The sequence below is a fragment of the Oncorhynchus mykiss genome, chromosome 5 (assembly GCF_057628025.1).
Source record: "Oncorhynchus mykiss isolate SJ-2025 chromosome 5, ASM5762802v1, whole genome shotgun sequence".
NCBI classification, from domain to species: domain Eukaryota; kingdom Metazoa; phylum Chordata; class Actinopteri; order Salmoniformes; family Salmonidae; genus Oncorhynchus; species Oncorhynchus mykiss.
Genome location: NC_143026.1, coordinates 13245778 through 13266286, shown reverse-complemented (window position 1 = coordinate 13266286; position 20509 = coordinate 13245778). Strand labels below are relative to the sequence as shown.

Here is a 20509-nt window from a genome sequence, read left to right as displayed (position 1 = left end):
AGGCTGAATAGAAAACAAAACCACAGTAAATTAAATAAAGATTTCCTCCCGAGTGGCGCAGCGCTCTAATCCAGGCTGTATCACATCTAGCCATGATTGGGAGTCCCATAGGGTGGCGCACAATTGACCCAGCGTCGTCCGGGTTTGGCCGTCATTGTAAATAAGAATTTGTTCTTAACCGACTTGCCTAGTTAAATAAAGGTTAAATAAAATGTAATAGTATTTAATAGTTTCCTTTTTTTGGAGGTGGAGTATGAAAACCTATTTTGACCACTAGATGGCACTGCTGCGTAAGACACGGGACAGCAGGAGTGGAACTAGACATACTATATTAGTGTAACTTTCCTTGTGTCCAACATTGTGTGTGTGTGTGTGTGTGTGTGTGTGTGTGTGTGTGTGTGTGTGTGTGTTTGTATGTGTGTGTTTGTATGTGTGTGTCTTAGGTGTGTATTACAGTTTGTTTGCACGGATTACATTTTCCCTCCAACTTTCCTCGACGAAAGCTGCTCTCCTCTGGAATGTGTACGTAAGAGAAGGAGGAGAGGTAGAGAAGAGGAGAAATTGAGGGCAGGGAGAATAAGATAACATACAGAGAGAATGGTGGAGGAAAGAGCGAAATAGGAGAAAGACACCAAGGGAGATACTGAACATTACCTACCACTAACCCTAGTCCATCTTTACAACCACTTTCCAACATCCAGTTAAGACTTCTTTATTTGGTGAAATACAATGTGAAAATATTAGATGTAGCTCCTTTAAACACATTTCTAAAACGATTTGTTTGGATCCTGGATGCTGATTGGTTGATAGCAAGGAGTTATTATTATCACAATCCCTGTGTAACGCCTGTTAACAGTTCCTTTTAAATTGTCAAAGTCCAGCCAGGCCATTCATAAACTTCATCTCCCCTGGAAAAAAAGGGTCAAGACATTATCTCCCCATGCATGTAGCCTAGCTTAGAATTAGGTTTGCAACATTGGGGATTTGTCCCCGTTGTGCCATATGAACATGTTGCATAGAGACTGACCGCTTCTCTAAGCCAGGCAAATTCATTTATCAGGATCATTATAATGGATACACACAAATCATTGGCAATAGAAACAAAGGTAAAACAAACAAAAATGGACATAGTTTTCTGTAATTTCGTCTGCTTGAAGTGATTGTGTGTTAGTCTTAGTTGGCTAGCTAGCAGAGAAGTAGCTAGCCTGCATAGCTACATGCCAATGACTTGCTTAGCATACCAACCATTTCCTATAGAATGAATAGAATGAGCAACCAGCCTGTCTGACTAGCAACTTCTGAATCTCAGAACTAACAACTGGCTTTTCCCCAGACATATCATCTGGTGGAAGGATGAAATAAATATATTTACTTAATAAAATACAAATTTTAATGGAAAAAATGTTGTTAATCTTTAAAAAAAAATATGTTGACAACAGTTTTATAAAAGCACTCAAACCGAATAATTATTGTATACAACTCCCTCCTAAGGGCTGTTTCCCTTCGCTCTGGGTTGGGCCTAAGAATAACCCTTACTTAGTCTGTGTTTTTCACACTTTAATCCCTGGGTTCTCATGCCTTATTGCTTAAGTAAAACTGTGCTGTATACGTACAGTGAGGGATCCCCTGCTGATTTTGTACGTTTGCCCACTGACAAAGAAATGATCAGTCTATAATTTTAATGGTAGGTTTTTTTAAACAGTGAGAGACAGAATAACAACAACAAAAATCCAGAAAAACGCATGTAAAAAATGTTGATTTGCATTTTAATGAAGGAAATAAGTATTTGACCCCCTCTCAATCAGAAAGATTTCTGGCTCCCAGGTGTCTTTTATACAGGTAACGAGCTGAGATTAGGAGCACACTCTTAAAGGGAGTGCTCCTAATCTCAGTTTGTTACCTATATAAAAGACACCTGTCCACAGAAGAAATCAATCAATCAGATTCCAAACTCTTCACCATGGCCAAGACCAAAGAGCTCTCCAAGGATGTCAGGGAAAAGATTGTAGACATACACAAGGCTGGAATGGGCTACAAGACCATCGCCAAGCAGCTTGGTAACAAGGTGACAACAGTTGGTGCGATTATTCGCAAATGGAAGAAACACTAAAGACCTGTCAATCTCCCTCAGCCTGGGGCTCCATGCAAGATCTTACCTCGTGGAGTTGCAATGATCATGAGAACGGTGAGGAATCAGCCCAGAACTACACGGGAGGATCTTGTCAATGATCTCAAGGCAGCTGGGACCACAGTCACCAAGAAAACAATTGGTAACACACTACGCTGTGAAGGACTGAAATCCTGCAGCGCCCGCGAGGTCCCCCTGCTCAAGAAAACACATATACATGCCCGTCTGAAGTTTGCCAATGAACATCTGAATGATTCAGAGGAAAACTGGGTGAAAGTGTTGTGGTCAGATGAGACCAAAATGGAGCTCTTTGGCATCAACTCAACTCGACGTCTTTAGAGGAGGAGGAATGCTGCCTATGACCCAAAGAACACCTTCCCCACCGTCAAACATGGAGGTGGAAACATTATGCTTTGGAGATGTTTTTCTGCTAAGGGGACAGGACAACTTCACCACATCAAAGGGACGATGGACAGGGCCATGTACCGTCAAATCTTGGATGAGAACCTCCTATCAGCCAGGGCATTGAAAATGGGTTGTGGATGGGTATTCCAGCATGACAATGACCCAAAACACACGGCCAAGGCAACAAAGGAGTGGCTCAAGAAGAAGCACATTAAGGTCCTGAAGTGGCCTAGCCAGTCTCCAGACCTTAATCCCATAGACAATCTGTGGAGGGAGCTGAAGGTTCGAGTTGCCAAACGTCAGCCTCGAAACCTTAATGACTTGGAGAAGATCTGCAAAGAGGAGTGGGACAAAATCCCCCTGAGATGTGTGCAAACCTGGTGGCCAACTACAAGAAACGTCTGACCTCTGTGATTGCCAACAAGGGTTTTGCCACCAAGTACTAAGTCATGTTTTGCAGAGGGGTAAAAATGCTTATTTCCCTCATTGAAATGCAAATCAATTTATAAAATTTTTGACATGCGTTTTTCTGGATTTTGTTGTTGTTATTCTGTCTCTCACTGTTTAAATAAACCTACCATTAAAATTATAGACTGATCATTTCTTTGTCAGTGGGCAAACGTACAAAATCAGCAGGGGATCAAATACTTTTTTCCCTCACTGTACGTTGCAAGGAGTACAGTATACTGTGCATGTTAATAAGCCACCTCTACCCCTCTTTCTCCTTCTACCATTGTCTTCCTCTCTCTCTCTCTCTCTCTCTCCATCAGCAGTCCGAGGCTCATCCTGTTAATTAGCTGTCAGTGTGGGGGGCTGATAGCAGATTAGCACTGTCCGATCGCATCACACGATCCACACACACGATCCACACACACACACGACACACACACACACACACACACACACACACCTAGCACTGCTCTCATACCTACCAGCTCTCACAGTCTCATGTCAGAATTAGACCATTAGACCAGTTCATCCATGTTTCTCAAATGTAAAATTTCAAAGCTGTTCCAAACGCCAAATTTAAGATTAAGTCTAGACATTAACTCAGCATGGTAAGGTACGGGTTAGTTTAGACATTAACTCAGCATGGTAAGGTATAGGTTAGTTTAGACATTAACTCAGCATGGTATGGTAAGGGTTAGTTTAGACATTAACTCAGCATGGTATGGCAAGGGTTCGTTTAGACATTAACTCAGCATGGTATGGTAAGGGTTAGTTTAGACATTAACTGAGCATGGTAAGGGTTAGTTTAGACATTGACTCAGCATGGTATGGTAAGGGTTAGTTTAGACATGAACTCAGAATGGTAAGGTACGGGTTAGTTTAGACATTAACTCAGCATGGTAAGGGTTAGTTTAGACATTAACTCAGCATGGTAAGGTATAGGTTAGTTTAGACATTAACTCAGCATGGTATGGCAAGGGTTCGTTTAGACATTAACTCAGCATGGTATGGTAAGGGTTAGTTTAGACATTAACTCAGCATGGTAAGGGTTAGTTTAGACATTGACTCAGCATGGTATGGTAAGGGTTAGTTTAGACATGAACTCAGAATGGTAAGGTACGGGTTAGTTTAGACATTAACTCAGCATGGTAAGGGTTAGTTTAGACATTAACTCAGCATGGTAAGGGTTAGTTTAGACATTAACTCAGCATGGTAAGGTACGGGTTAGTTTAGACATTAACTCAGCATGGTAAGGTATAGGTTAGTTTAGACATGAACTCAGCATGGTATGGTAAGGGTTAGTTTAGACATTAACTCAGCATGGTAAGGGTTAGTTTAGACATTGACTCAGCATGGTAAGGTAAGGGTTAGTTTAGACATGAACTCAGCATGGTAAGGTAAGGGTTAGTTTAGACATGAACTCAGCATGGTAAGGTATAGGTTAGTTTAGACATTAACTCAGCATGGTAAGGTATAGGTTAGTTAAAGACATTAACTCAGCATGGTATGTTAAGGGTTAGTTTAGACATTAACTCAGCATGGTAAGGGTTAGTTTAGACATTGACTCAGCATGGTAAGGTACGGGTTAGTTTAGACATTAACTCAGCATGGTAAGGTAAGGGTTAGTTTAGACATTAACTCAGCATGGTATGGTAAGGGTTAGTTTAGACATTAACTCAGCATGGTAAGGGTTAGTTTAGACATTGACTCAGCATGGTATGGTACGGGTTAGTTTAGACATTGACTCAGCATGGTATGGTAAGGGTTAGTTTAGACATTAACTCAGCATGGTATGGTAAGGGTTAGTTTAGACATTAACTCAGCATGGTAAGGTGAGGGTTAGTTTAGACATTAACTCAGCATGGTAAGGGTTAGTTTAGACATTGACTCAGCATGGTAAGGTACAGGTTAGTTTAGACATTGACTCAGCATGGTAAGGTACGGGTTAGTTTAGACATTAACTCAGCATGGTATGGTAAGGGTTAGTTTAGACATTAACTCAGCATGGTATGGTAAGGGTTAGTTTAGACATTAACTCAGCATGGTAAGGTAAGGGTTAGTTTAGACATTAACTCAGCATGGTAAGGGTTAGTTTAGACATTGACTCAGCATGGTAAGGTACGGGTTAGTTTAGACATTAACTCAGCATGGTAAGGCAAGGGTTCGTTTAGACATTAACTCAGCATGGTATGGTAAGGGTTAGTTTAGACATTAACTCAGCATGGTAAGGGTTAGTTTAGACATTGACTCAGCATGGTAAGGTAAGGGTTATTTTAGACATTGACTCAGCATGGTAAGGCAAGGGTTCGTTTAGACATTAACTCAGAATGGTAAGGTACGGGTTAGTTTAGACATTAACTCAGTATGGTAAGGGTTAGTTTAGACATTAACTCAGCATGGTAAGGGTTAGTTTAGACATTAACTCAGCATGGTAAGGGTTAGTTTAGACATTAACTCAGTATGGTATGGGTTAGTTTAGACATTAACTCAGCATGGTAAGGTGAGGGTTAGTTTAGACATTAACTCAGCATGGTAAGGGTTAGTTTAGACATTGACTCAGCATGGTAAGGTACGGGTTAGTTTAGACATTAACTCAGCATGGTATGGTAAGGGTTAGTTTAGACATTAACTCAGCATGGTAAGGGTTAGTTTAGACATTGACTCAGCATGGTAAGGTAAGGGTTATTTTAGACATTGACTCAGCATGGTAAGGGTTATTTTAGACATTGACGCAGCATGGTAAGGTACGGGTTAGTTTAGACATTGACTCAGCATGGTAAGGTAAGGGTTAAGGACTGGGAGAGGCTTAAATAAAAACTTTCTATCACTGGATTTGAACTGGCAACCTTTGGAATCAGAGGCAGATGCTTACGCTTATCCACCATCCCCGTCCCCAATGCCCTAGCAAAACCGAAAACTACTTGAAGGTAACAGTGCTCACTGTTGCCCCTAGTGGCCAGTTTCCACATCATCTCCAGAACATCCTCAGATATGGATGGACGTAGAATACGGATTTCTTTCATGGGTAACCTGCCTGCTCACACACACAGACATTCAGTCATCCTTAACTAAGTCTCATGTCAAGGAGGCTGAACTGTAAACTAGAGCCAGAGGAGAGCATGACTTGTCTCCTGTGAGGGGAGCGTTTACCAGGGCCTGAGAGGAGCATATTCCCCAAACATGCTTAGACGACACCTGCCACTGTTACTGAGCATTAGGTGACACACACACACACACACACAGGAGCGCAACCATTTTGTCCATATTAACTGTGTGTTTGTGTTTGTGCGAGCAGTGTGCGTTTGTGTGAGTGCGTGTGTGAGAGACCACCTGGCCAGCAGGACATTAGCACGTTAGAAGGGTTGCCTGCCGTCCTCTAATGGTTCTGTGGAGATCATATCATTACTGTAGAGATGAGAGGTCTGGACCCCCGGACAGACTGGAGGAGGAGAAGGACACACGCCAGTGATAACGCCCCTCATTAGCACTATCAAATTTCAGACTTAATTTTCCCAAACGAAAAATGTACACTATATATACAAAAGTATGTGGACACCCCTTCAAATGAGTGGATTTGGATATTTCAGCCACACCCGTTGCTGACATGTACAGTGGGGCAAAAAAGTATTTAGTAAGCCACCAATTGTGCAAGTTCTCCCACTTAAAAAGATGAGAGAGGTCTGTAATTTTCATCATAGGTACACTTCAACTATGACAGACAAAATGAGAAAAAATGAATTTATTTGCAAATTATGGTGGAAAATAAGTATTTAGTCACCTACAAACAAGCAAGATTTCTGGCTCTAACAGACTTGTAAATTCTTCTTTAAGAGGCTCCTCTGTCCTCCACTCATTACCTCTATTAATGGCACCTGTTTGAACTTGTTATCAGTATAAAAGACACCTGTCCACAACCTCAAACAGTCACACTACAAAACTCCACTATGGCCAAGACCAAAGAGCTGTCAAAGGACACCAGAAACAAAATTGTAGACCTGCACCAGGCTGGGAAGACTGAATCTGCAATAGGTAAGCAGCTTGGTTTGAAGAAATCAACTGTGGGAGCAATTATTAGGAAATGGAAGACATACAAGACCACTGATAATCTTCCTCGATCTGGGGCTCCACGCAAGATCTCACCCCGTGTGGTCAAAATGATCACGGTGAGTTAAAATCCCAGAACCACACGGGGGGACCTAGTGAATGACCTGCAGAGAGCTGGGACCAAAGTAACAAAGCCTACCATCAGTAACACACTACGCCGCCAGGGACTCAAATCCTGCAGTGCCAGACGTGTCCCCCTGCTTAAGCCAGTACATGTCCAGGCCCGTCTGAAGTTTGCTAGAGAGCATTTGGATGATCCAGATGAAGATTGGGAGAATGTCATATGGTCAGATGAATCCAAAATTTAACTTTTCGGTAAAAACTCAACTCGTCGTGTTTGGAGGACAAAGAATGCTGAGTTGCGTCCAAAGAACACCATACCTACTGTGAAGCATGGGAGTGGAAACATCATGCTTTGGGGCTGTTTTTCTGCAAAGGGACCAGAACGACTGATCCATGTAAAGGATCGAATGAATGGGGCCATGTATCGTGAGATTTTGAGGAAAAACCTCCTTCCATCAGCAAGGGCATTGAAGATGAAACGTGGCTGGGTCTTTCAGCATGACAATGATCCCAAACACACCGCCCGGGCAACGAAGGAGTGGCTTCGTAAGAAGCATTTCAAGATCCTGGAGTGGCCTAGCCAGTCTCCAGATCTCAACCCCATAGAAAATCTTTGGAGGGAGTTGAAAGTCCGTGTTGCCCAGCAACAGCCCCAAAACATCACGGCTCTAGAGGAGATCTGCATGGAGGAATGGGCCAAAATACCAGCAACAGTGTGTGAAAACCTTGTGAAGACTTACAGAAAACGTTTGACCTCTGTCATTGCCAACAAAGGGTATATAACAAAGTATTGTGATAAACTTTTGTTATTGACCAAATACTTATTTTCCACCATAATTTGCAAATAAATTCATTAAAAATCCTACAATGTGATTTTCTGGCTTTTTTTTCTTCTCATTTTGTCTGTCATAGTTGAAGTGTACCTATGATGAAAATTACAGGCCTCTCTCATCTTTTTAAGTGGGAGAACTTGCACAATTGGTGGCTGACTAAATACTTTTTTGCCCCACTGTATATAAAATCAAGCACACAGTCATGCAATCTCCATAGACAAACATTGGCAGTAGAATGGCCTTATTGAAGAGCTCAGTGACTTTCATGGGTTTCCATGGCTGAGCAGCCGCACATAAGCCAAGATCACCATGTGCAATGCCAAGTGCCGGCTGGAGTGGTTTAAAGCTCGCCGCCATTGGACTCTGGAGCAGTGGAAACATGTTCTCTAGAGTGATGAATCACGCTTCACCATCTGGCAGTCCGACTGACAAATCTGGGTATGGCGGACGACCAGGAGAACGCTACCTGCCCCAATGTATGCACCAACTGTAAAGTTTGGTGGAGGAGGAATAATGGTCTGGGCCTCTTTTTCATGGTTCGGGCTACGCCCCTTAGTTCCAGTGAAGGGAAATCTTAACACTACAGCATACAATGACATTCTGGACAATTCTGTGCTTACAACTTGTGGCAGCAGTTTGTGACAAAAGTTTCCTGTTTCAGCATGACAATGCCCCCTTGCACAAAGGGAGGTCCATACAGAAATGGTTTGTCGAGATCTTTATGGAAGAACTTGACTGGCCAGCACAGAAACCTGACCTCAACCCCATCAAACACCTTTGGGATGAATTGGAACACCGACTGCGAGCCAGACCTAATCACCCTACATCAGTGCCCGACTTGACTAACGCTCTAGAGGCTGAATGGAAGGAAGTTCCCGCAGCAATGTTCCAACATCTAGTGGAAAGCCTTCCCAGAAGAGTGGAGGCTGTTATAGCAGCAAAGGGGGGACCAACTCCATATTAATGCCCATGATTTTGGAATGAGATGTTCGACGAGCCAGTGTCCACATACTTTAGGTCAGGTAGTGTATCAACCCCTACTACAATGTCCATTAATTATAGTCAACATGTGTTATTTTCCTGCTGTAGCAAACTGGCTCAAATTAAGATCCTACATCTGTACAAAATGTATGCGTATGTTACTGTGTGGCTGTAAGATCACTGACTGAATCTGAGTGTACGTACGTACGTACGTACGTACGTACGTACGTGTATGTGTGTGTGTGTGTGTTTGTCACTGTTAGAGGCCACTTAAACATGTATTAATAGTGATTTGTCAACCAGCGGTATGAAACGTCAGTTTGGAACATGTTGTAAAGCTCACAAATACACTGACTATACAAAACATTAGGAACACCTGCTCTTTCCATGACAGACTGACCAGGTGAATCCAGGTGAAAGTTATGATCCCTTATGGACATCACGTGTTAAATCCACTTCAGTCAGTGTAGATGAAGAGGAGGAGACAGGTTACAGAAGGACTTTTAAGCGTTGAGACAATTGAGACATGGATTGTGTATGTGCAAGACAAAAGTGGCCTAGCCAGTCTCCAGACAAAAGATTTAAGTGCGTTTGAACATGGTATGGTAGTAGGTGCCAGGTGCACTGGTTTGAGTGTGTCAAGAACTGCAACACTGCTGGGTTTTTCACGCTCAAAAGTTTCCTGTGTATCAAGAATGGTCCACCACCCAAAGGACATCCAGCCAATATTACACAACTGTGGGAAGCATTGGTGTCAACATGGGCCAGCATCCCTGTGGAATGCTTCGACACCTTGTAGAGTCCATGCCCTGATGAATTAACGCTGTTCTATGGGCAAAGGGGGGGGGGGGTCAACTCATTATTAGGAAGGTGTTCATAATGTTTTGCACACTCAGAGTAAACTCACAGGGAAAGCAATAAGTGGGTCAACACACACCACACAACAACTCATACAAGACACAACTGCTTAGTGAGAACGTGTTTGTTTCTCTGGGCTGCTCTGCTTGTCTAGTGTGTGTGTGTGTGTGTGTGTGTGTGTGTGTGTGTGTGTGTGTGTGTGTGTGTGTGTGTGTGAGTGAGTTTGCCTCTGTATGGTTGAGTGTCTGTCGGGTGTTTTTGTACAGTATCTTGTCCTGTCTTGATGATGTGTATCCAAGCATAGCTAAGAGGTCCATTGCCAAATAAGAGAGCACGCACACACACACACGCCCCTTCCTATCCCCACTGTCCATACTGCTGCTGCACATCACATCCCCTCTGGATCAAACTAATTGGTTCTGCAGTTCAGACTTAATGACAACTAGCGCCGAGCATGAGACAGAGAGAGAGAGAGAGAGAGAGAGAGAGAGAGAGAGAGAGAGAGAGAGAGAGAGAAAGAGAAAGAGATAGAGAGGGGTGGGGAGGTAGAGGTAGATAAAGAGAGGGAGAGAGAGAAGAGGTGCAGGGAGAGAGCGAGAGAGAGAGAGAGAGAGAGAGAGAGAGTGAGTGTGCAATCACAGCAGCAGGATTTGTGACCTGTTGCCACATGAAAAGGACAACCAGTGAAGAACAAACTCCACTATTTATGTTTATTCATTTTCCCTTTTGTACTTTTGTACTATTTGCACATCATTATAACACTGTAAGAAAGCAAGAAAGAAGAATAAAAAAATATATTAAAAAAAGCTTCAGCAATATCAGGGCTATATCTCTTTCTGACCAGCTCCATGATAACGATGAGAGCAGGATATCCGGTGACAGTGGGTGGCCCGGGTCATTTATTGGATTCATTTTGGGTCCTGACTAGAAATACACCATCCACATGGTGGGTCACAAGAAATGTCGGACACCGAATGGGCCAAAGCACACACAATAAAAACTCCCCAGTGTCTCCTAGGCAGAAGAGGCCTTGGTTCAGCCAGAGTACAGGTTAGGGGTTTAGGGGTTAGAGTTGAGGGTTTATAGGGTTAGCCACAGCGTAGTGACAGCTTGGAGGTGGAAGGAAGGCGCTGGCTCCCCCATATGTAGTGCAGGGGCACCAGCTGGGCCATTGTTAGGACGTGTGTCCCCTTTCTGTCTCCCCTGGTGGGTGGACCGGTACCCCACGTAGGGGGGCTATTCTGTCCTCCAGACCCCCCTCTAAACACTGGGGGGATACGGGGATCTGCATCACTAATGCTATTATTCAAACAGTGGGCAGACACACACAGACACACACCATGCCGTCCTAGCGCACGGAAGTCCTTGATTGACACCTCTATTTGTTTTATTCATATTGCCCCCGTCTAAAATATGTAAATGTCCGGGAGAGATGATTTTAAAATAGACGCATTGGGTTGGGCGACGCAAGGATCAGACTTTTTTGACGACATATGGCGGAATAGTAGAATAATTAGTGGTCCGGCACAACCATGCCTAGTGTTGATGCAGGTACAGAGTAGACCGAGCGCTGGCTGGCTGTTCCCATTCAAACACACTGTCATCATATACCATTACCATGGTGATATAGAGGAGCTGCCAGGAAAGAAAAACAGCTCGCTCCGTGTCTGTGTGTGTCACTCTCTCTCATTCTCTCGCTCACTACTAACTGTAAACCTTCCCTCCCTCCTTCCCCTCTTTCGTTCTCCCTCAGTCTGTCTCACCGGTTGGATCTGCAGCGCGTTCCTGTAGCAGCCGAAGAGAGCGGCCTGTGTCTTGAGGAAAGCTCGGGCCACGCCATCTCCCGTCGTCGTGGAAACCTTCTTCAGGCGATTCTTTAAGGATGACACCTGGGGGAAAACAACAACAACAAACAGTTACCTTATTATTGTTTATGGAGTCTACATAAGGACTGCATCATTTATAGTCATAGGTGCATTCATAGGTCATTTTTTCATCCATCCATACCCCAAAATATTTTACCCCACTCTCTACCTTCGTCCATCTCTTTCACCTTACCAGTGTCTTTATTTATCGCTCTCTCTCTCCATCCACCCATCCATTCCTCCATTCCTTTCTGCTTTCCTCCAAACATCTCATCCCTCGTCCCTCCCTTCGTTCCTCTTCTTCCCGCAGAAATGGACTGAAAGACTCTCTCCCCCCAGGCCTCCTATCCCTCAGGAAGTGTCTGATCCAGGGCCTCCTTTAATCAGCCCTTCCCCAGGCTACAGCCGCCCTCTCTCCCTTCTCGCTTGCTTGCATCCGTAGGCACCACACCGCTGGAAAAGCGGCCCACGAGTCAACAACAGCGTTATTCTACATGAATACACTCCATGAGACGGCCGCTTAGGCTAATGCACTAGCCGGGAGCGAGCGCACGGGGCTGAAGTAATCCTTTCTCCTTCTGTCTTCGCTCTCTCTTACCCCGCCACTTCTCTCCCACGGTGAGCTCCCCCGGTTATTAAAGATGCTCGGTTACATTGTTAGCAAAAGATTTGCCTCCCCCAAAGCAGAAAACTCGACCAGAAAAATAACCCGTAGTAAAGAACACAGATTTTTTGTGGCATTTGCCATGACCTGGGTTTGATTTGCCATGACCTGGGTTTGATTTGCCATGACCTGGGTTTGATTTGCCATGACCTGGGTTTGATTTGCCATGACCTGGGTTTGATTTGCCATGACCTGGGTTTGATTTGCCATGACCTGGGTTTGATTTGCCATGACCTAACCTGGGTTTGTTTTCTTCAACAGCAGAGGCAGATGAGACACGCAAATTAAATGTTGCTGTATTTTCCTGTCTCATTTGTTTGGAGGATATTGAAAATAGTGGTTTTGAAATGCCGATTGTAAAGCTCACGTTAATCAGCGTGTCCAGGAGGGACTTTGGATTTTTACATTCGGGTAGAACATCACGCACAATAAACTGTCATACTTCATGTTTAAGGAAAGAGTAATGGGAAAAAGACAAAGAGCACTGGAAAACACCATGCTACATTCTCGTAATGTGGTCCCCTTTTCACCAACTACACGTCCTATGTCACCAACTACACTTCCTACCTCAATAACTACACTTAATACGTCACAAACTACACTTAATACGTCACCAACTACACTTAATACGTCGCCAACTACACTTCCTACCTCAATAACTACACTTCATACGTCACCAATTACACTTAATAAGTCCCCAACTACACTTCCTACGTCACCAACTACACTTAATACCTTCGCCAACTACACTTCCTACCTCAATAACTACACTTAATACGTCACCAATTACACTTAATACGTCACCAATTACACTTAATACGTCACCAACTACACTTAATACGTCACCAACTACACTTAATACGTCACCAACTACACTTAATACGCCACCAACTACACTTAATACGTCACCAACTACACTTAATATGTCACCAACTACACTTCCTACGTCACCAACTACACTTAATATGTCACCAACTACACTTAATATGTCACCAACTACACTTAATATGTCACCAACTACACTTAATACGTCACCAACTACACTTAATACGTCACCAATTACACTTAATACGTCACCAACAACACTTAATACGTCACCAACTACACTTAATACGTCACCAACTACACTTCCCACGTCACCAACTACACTTCCTATGTCACCTCATCAACACCAGAGGTGGCCAACTCTCTTCCTGGACAGCTAGTGGGTGTGCTTTTGTTCCAGCTCAACACACTTGGTCAGGTGAGTTGGGCTGGTGTGGTAGGCTGTAACTAATCAGCTGCATATCAGGACCTTGATCCTACTGTACTGAGTCATTGCACATGTCTTTGATCTGATGGTATAATGACATGAGAGCTTTGCTTGCTTCCTCCAACTCAGTAACATCAGCAGCTCCACTACCTCCTAATGCCTCCTTAATACTTCCATTACCTGTCCAGAACAGACACACATACAAACACCCTCTTGATAATCTCCCCCTCTCAACACACATTTACAGAAACAAATGAAAATACATCAAAACCCAATAAAATCCAGAATTACAGCCTTGTGATAAAAATACAAAATAAAATAAAAAAAGAGATGTGAATAAGTGTGTAATGACAGGACGGAAGTCTCTTAAAGCTTTACGCCGTTCCTGGGAGCGGGGGGGCTTTATGGGTGCCCTATGATGTTCCCCAGTGATACTGCCAGACACACACTTTAATATGTGCTGAGTCAACCTTAAAATGAGTAATTCAATTAGGATCTGTCCCATTTAAATGTTATAAGAACTGGACATCTGACAGGAGACAAAAAGAGATCAGTGGCTAGCATCACACATACAGTGCATTCGGAAAGTTTTCAGACTTTTTCCACACTATGTTACATTTCAGTCTTATTCTAAAATGGATTAAATTGTTTTTTCCCCCCTCATCAATCTACACAATAGCCCATAATGACAAGGCAAAAAACGTTTTTTTTAATAGAAATTTCAGCAAATTTACTAAAAATGAAAAACAGAAATACCTTATTTACATAAGTATTCGGAACCCTTTGCTATGAGACTCGAAATTGAGCTCAAAAGCATCCTGTTTCCTTTGATCATCCTTAAGATGTGTCTAAAACTTGATTGGAGTCCACCTGTGGTAAATTCAATTGATTGGACATGATTTGGAAAGGAACACACCTGTCTATATAAGGTTCCACAGTTGTCAGAGCAAAAACCAAGTCATGAGGTCGAAGGAACTGTCCATTGAGCTCGGAGACAGGATTGTGTCCAGGCACAGATCTGGGGAAGGGTACCAAGGTCCTCAAGAACACAGTGGCCTCCATCATTCTTAAATGGAAGAAGTTTGGAACCACCAAGACTCTTCCTAGAGCTGGCCGCCTGGCCAAACTGAACAAGTGGGAGAGAAGGACTTGGTCAGGGAGGTGACCAAGAACTCGATGGTTACTCTGACAGAGCTCCAGAATTCATCTGTGGAGATGGGAGAACCTTCTGGAAGGACATCCATCTCTACAGCACTCCACCAATCGGACCTTTCTGGTAGAGTGGCCAGACGGAAGCCACTCAGTAAAAGGCACATGGCAGGCTGCTTGGAGTTTGCCAAAAGGCACCTAAAGACTCTCAGATCATAAGAAACAAGATTCTCTGGTGTGATGAAACCAAGAATGAACTCTTTGGCCTGAATGCCAAGCGTCACATCTGGAGGAAACCTGGCACCATCCCTACGTTGAAGCATGGTGGTGGCAGCATCATGCTGTGGGGATGTTTTTCAGTGGGGATGTTTTTCCCAGGGACTGGGACACTAGTCAGTATAGAGGGAAAGATGGATGGAGAGATCCTTGATTAAAACCTTCTCCAGAGCGCTCAGGACCTGACTGGGGCGGAGGTTCATATTCCAAAAGGACAATAACCCTAAGCACAAAGCCAAGACAATGCATGAGTGTCTTCAGGACAGTCTCTAAATGTCCTTAAAAACCTCTTGAAACTAGGGGGCACTATTTTTATTTTAGGAAAAATAACGGTCCCAAAGTAAACCACCTATTTCTCAGGACCAGATGCTAGAATATGCATATAATTGACAGCTTAGGATAGAAAACACTCTAAAGTTTCAAAAACTGTAAAAATATTGTCTGTGAGTATAACAGAACTGATATTGCAGGCGAAATCCTGAGAAAAATCCAATCAGGAAGTGACTCTTATTTTGAAACCCTTGTCTTTCTATGCATCCCTATTGCCCATTGAAAGGGATATCAACCAGATTCCTTTTTCTGTGGCTTCCCTAGGGTGTCTACAGCCTTTAGACCTAGTTTCAGGCCTTTATTTTGAAGAATGAGCGTAAACGACTACATTGCGTAAGTGGCAAGCTGAGGGCTCTCAGAGTGATTCTTGCGAAAAAGACAGAGGTAGTCAACTCTGTTCCTGGAGAGATACCGTCCTGTAGGTTAACTCCAACACTGTTCCTGGAGAGATGTCCTCCTGTAGGTTTGAACTCTGACCCTGTTCCTGGAGAGATTCCCTCCTGTAGGTTTGAACTCTGACCCTGTTCCTGGAGAGCTACCCTCCTGTAAGTTTTAACTCCAACCCTGTTCCTGGAGAGCTACCCTCCTGTAGGTTTGAACTCCAACCCTGTTCCTGAAGAGCTACCCTCCTGTAGGTTTTCACTCTAAACCTAGCTGTGACTAACCTGATTCAGTTTATCAACCAGCTAATTATTAGAATAAAGTGTGCTATATTAAGATTGGAACAAAAACCTACAGGACGGTATCTCTCCAGGAACATGGTTGGCGTTCAAACCTACAGGAGCGTTTCTCTCCAGGAACAGGGTTGGAGTTCAAACCTACAGGACGGTATCTCTCCAGGAACATGGTTGGCGTTCAAACCTACAGGACGGTATCTCTCCAGGAACAGGGTTGGAGTTCAAACCTACAGGAGCGTTTCTCTCCAGGAACATGGTTGGAGTTAAAACCTACAGGATAGTATCTCTCCAGGAACAGGGTTGGAGTTAAAACCTACAGGATAGTATCTCTCCAGGAACAGGGTTGGAGTTAAAACCTACAGGATAGTATCTCTCCAGGAACAGGGTTGGAGTTAAAACCTACAGGATAGTATCTCTCCAGGAACAGGGTTGGAGTTAAAACCTACAGGATGGTATCTCTCCAGGAACAGGATTGGAGTTAAAACCTACAGGACGGTATCTCTCCAGGAACAGGGTTGGAGTTAAAACCTACAGGATGGTATCTCTCCAGGAACAGGATTGGAGTTAAAACCTACAGGACGGTATCTCTCCAGGAACAGGGTTGGAGTTAAAACCTACAGGACGGTATCTCTCCAGGAACAGGGTTGGAGTTAAAACCTACAGGACGGTATCTCTCCAGGAACAGGGTTGGAGTTAAAACCTACAGGACGGTATCTCTCCAGGAACAGGGTTGGAGTTAAAACCTACAGGATGGTATCTCTCCAGGAACAGGATTGGAGTTAAAACCTACAGGACGGTATCTCTCCAGGAACAGGGTTGGAGTTAAAACCTACAGGATGGTATCTCTCCAGGAACAGGATTGGAGTTAAAACCTACAGGACGGTATCTCTCCAGGAACAGGGTTGGAGTTAAAACCTACAGGACGGTATCTCTCCAGGAACAGGGTTGGAGTTAAAACCTACAGGACGGTATCTCTCCAGGAACAGGGTTGGAGTTAAAACCTACAGGACGGTATCTCTCCAGGAACAGGGTTGGAGTTAAAACCTACAGGACGGTATCTCTCCAGGAACAGGGTTGGAGTTAAAACCTACAGGACGGTATCTCTCCAGGAACAGGGTTGGAGTTAAAACCTACAGGATGGTATCTCTCCAGGAACAGGGTTGGAGAGCCTTGATGTACACACCTCCATGCATTAATGTAAGCATGCAGACGCCCGTTTAGACACATACATGTAAGCTTGACTGTGCATGAATCACACACACCACACGAAGCACACACAGACATTGTGGCTGCAGACTTCAAAGCAACCAGCTGCTCTGTGTCACTCTTCTTTCTAATGACAGTTCATGAATATATTTCACCCACTTATGACGCTAAAATGAGCACACACTAAAATGCTGAATGCTAATGAAAAACAAACACACACAGGTAGACAGACAACAAATATAATGGCTGCCTAACATGAGCCAGGGCTGGTATTTGGCTGCGATCAAAAGGAGAAAGGCAGGTTGCTCTTTCTCCCCTGGTCACTTAGCACCGCGCTACGAGCCTTTTGATCAGGCAATTAGGAGGGCACTTCATAGGCAGGTGGCATGGATGCGAGGACCCCAGATCATCAGTGTAAACACACAGCATCTCTGACCCAACAGCATGACTCATGTTGTAATTAAGGCCAACAACAACAGCAAACAAGGAACAGCTTAAATTAGATGAAAACATGACAGCTTTTGAGAGGACAAAAATGTAAGAAAGATACAAAATATTAATATTTATAGTAAAAGCATGAATGCCAACAAATCTGTATAATTGGGAGTGTTTACGTTTTGGTCGGCATTGGAAGTCTAAATGGATATTTCAAAGACCGTGGCTAGCCCTCTTGAGAGGATGAGACTACCATTGTTGAGCTCAGTTCAGTTGTGGTGGAAACGTGTAGCATTCAGTAGTCAACCATGAAAGACGCTGGGATTTGCTTTGATCTTGTACTGTTAATTATCAAATGCATGGCTGTTTCAATAAACCATAGATCAGGGTTCCCCAACCGGCGGCCCGTGTGCCGAATTTGGCCTGAATACTTATGTAAATGTAATATATAAGCTTTTTTTTTAAAGTGTAATATAAATTTGCAAACATTTCTAAAAACCTGTTTTTGCTTTGTCATTATGGGGTATTGCGTGTAGATTGAGGAGGGAAAAAATACTTAATCCATTTTAGAATAAAGCTGTAACTTAACAAAATGTGGGAAAAGTCAAGGCATTTGAATACTTTCCAAATGCGCTGTATATATATTTTTAATTTGTGGAATTTTCATTGTTAGACATAAAAGACAAAAAACACCAGGAAATCAGCTCTAAGTTATATTAATTCAAGAAATCTGTTCCCAAGTATTCCCACGCATAATAGAGAGACACGTGATCGTATGTAAATGTAAGCAAGGTTTGAAATGATTATGTTTTAGTCAAATATTATATATGTTTTTTGCTTCTTGTGGTCAATTTGCACTCTACAAATTATTTGTAATTATGTTCCGGCCCCCTGACCATCCGCTCAAGAAAAGAAATCGACCCGCGGCTGAATCTAGTTGATGATCCCTGCCATAGATGTATCAGGAAATGTGAAGTTTTAGTGGACCATAGAGTTGTGCAAGGTGTGTTATGACTACTAAAAGCAATACTTCAATATACAGTAGGCCAAGTGAATAAATCCCCCACACCCCCCAAAAAATAACTTTATCGATGGCAATTTGAATGCACAGAGAAACTGTGACGAAATCCTGAGGCCGATTGTGAGGCCGCCATTTTTTAAAGGTATCTGTGACCAACAGATGCATCTCTCCATTCCCTGTCATGTAAAATGCATAGATTAGGACCTAATGAATTTATTTCAATTGTTCAGTATACATATACAGTACCGGTCAACAGTTTGGACACACCTACTCATTCCAGGGTTTTTCTTTATTTTTACAATTTTATACACTGTAGCATAATAGTGAAAACATCAAAACTATGAAATAACACATATGGAATCATGTAGTAACCAAAAATGTGTTAAACAAATAAAAATGTTATATTTGAGATTCTTCACAGTAGCCACAGCTTTGAACACTCTTGGCATTCTCTCAACCAGCTTTTGGGCTCCTGAGTGCGCAGCGGTCTAAGGCACTGCATCTCAGTGCTAGAGGCGTCCCTACAGACCCTGGTTCGATTCTAGGCTGTATCACAACCGGCCGTGATTAAAGGTTAACTTTATATATATATCATTTAAATGAGGTAGTCACCTGGAATTCATTTAAATGAACAGGTGTGCCTTGTTAAAAGTTAACTTGTGGGACTCCCGGGTGGCGCAGTGGTTAAGGGCGCTGTACTGCTCTGTCGTAACCGGCCGCGACCGGGAGGTCCATGGGGCGACGCACAATTGGCCTAGCGTCGTCCGGGTTAGGGAGGGTTTGGCCGGTAGGGAAATCCTTGTCTCATCGCGCACCAGTCGCCTCCTGCGTCGAGCCGGGCGCAGTACGCGCTAACCAAGGTTGCCAGATGCACAGTGTTTCCGGCTGGCTTCCGGGTTGGATGGCGCTGTGTTAAGAAGCAGTGCGGCTTGGTTGGGTTGTGTATCGGCGGACGCTTGACTTTCAACCTTCGCTACCTCTACCTTCGTTACCTCTGCTGCAGAGGATAAGTTCATTAGAGTTACCAGCCTCAGAAATTGCAGCCCAAATAAATGCTTCACAGAGTTCAAGTAACAGACACATCTCAACATCAATTGTTCAGAGGAGACTGCATGAATCAGGCAAAGGACAACAATAAGAAGAAGAGACTTGCTTGGGCCAAGAAACAATGGACATTGAGATTTTTGGTTGAAACTGCCGTGTCTTTCTGAGATGCAGAGTAGGTGAACGGATGATCTCCACATGTGTGGTTCCCTTCGTGAAGCATGGAGGAGGAGGTGTGATGGCGCTTTGTTGGTGACACTGTCAGTGATTTACTTAGAATTCTAGGCATACTTAAACAGCCTGGCTACCACAGCATTCTGCAGTGAGACGCCAACCCATCTGGTTTGCGCTTAATGACCCAACACACCTCCAGGCTGTGTAAGGGCAATTTGACCAAGAAGGAGAGTGATGGAGTGCTGCATCAGATGACCTGGCCTCCACAATTACCCGACCTCAACCCAATTGAGATGGTTTGGGATGAGTTGGACCGCAGAGTGAAGGAAAAGCAGCAAACAAGAGCTCAGCATATGTGGGAACTCCTTCAAGACTGTTGAGAGAATGCCAAGAGTGTGCAAAGCTGTCATCAAGGCAGCTTTTAAGAATCTCAAATATAAAATCTACTTTTTTTGGTTACTACACAATTCCATGTGTTATTTCATAGCTTTGATGTCTTCCCTATTATTCTACAACGTAGAAAATGTTAAAAATAAAGAAAAACCCTGGAATTAATAGGTGTGTCCAAACGTTTGACCGGTCCTGGTCCTGTAT

General features: G+C 43.5%; 1 protein-coding gene across 9 annotated transcripts in view; it reads right to left on the bottom strand.

Annotated features, from left to right (window-relative positions):
- The window catches only part of dennd1a (DENN domain containing 1A), a 171130-nt gene that overhangs the window by 23654 nt on the left and 126967 nt on the right, over window positions 1-20509 (bottom strand). For all 9 annotated transcript variants that reach the window (XM_090233752.1, XM_090233753.1, XM_036976815.2 and 6 more), the window contains one exon: window positions 11586-11711. In XM_090233752.1, the coding sequence (XP_090089878.1) occupies window positions 11586-11711 (126 nt within the window). The remainder of the gene's footprint in view (window positions 1-11585; window positions 11712-20509) is intronic.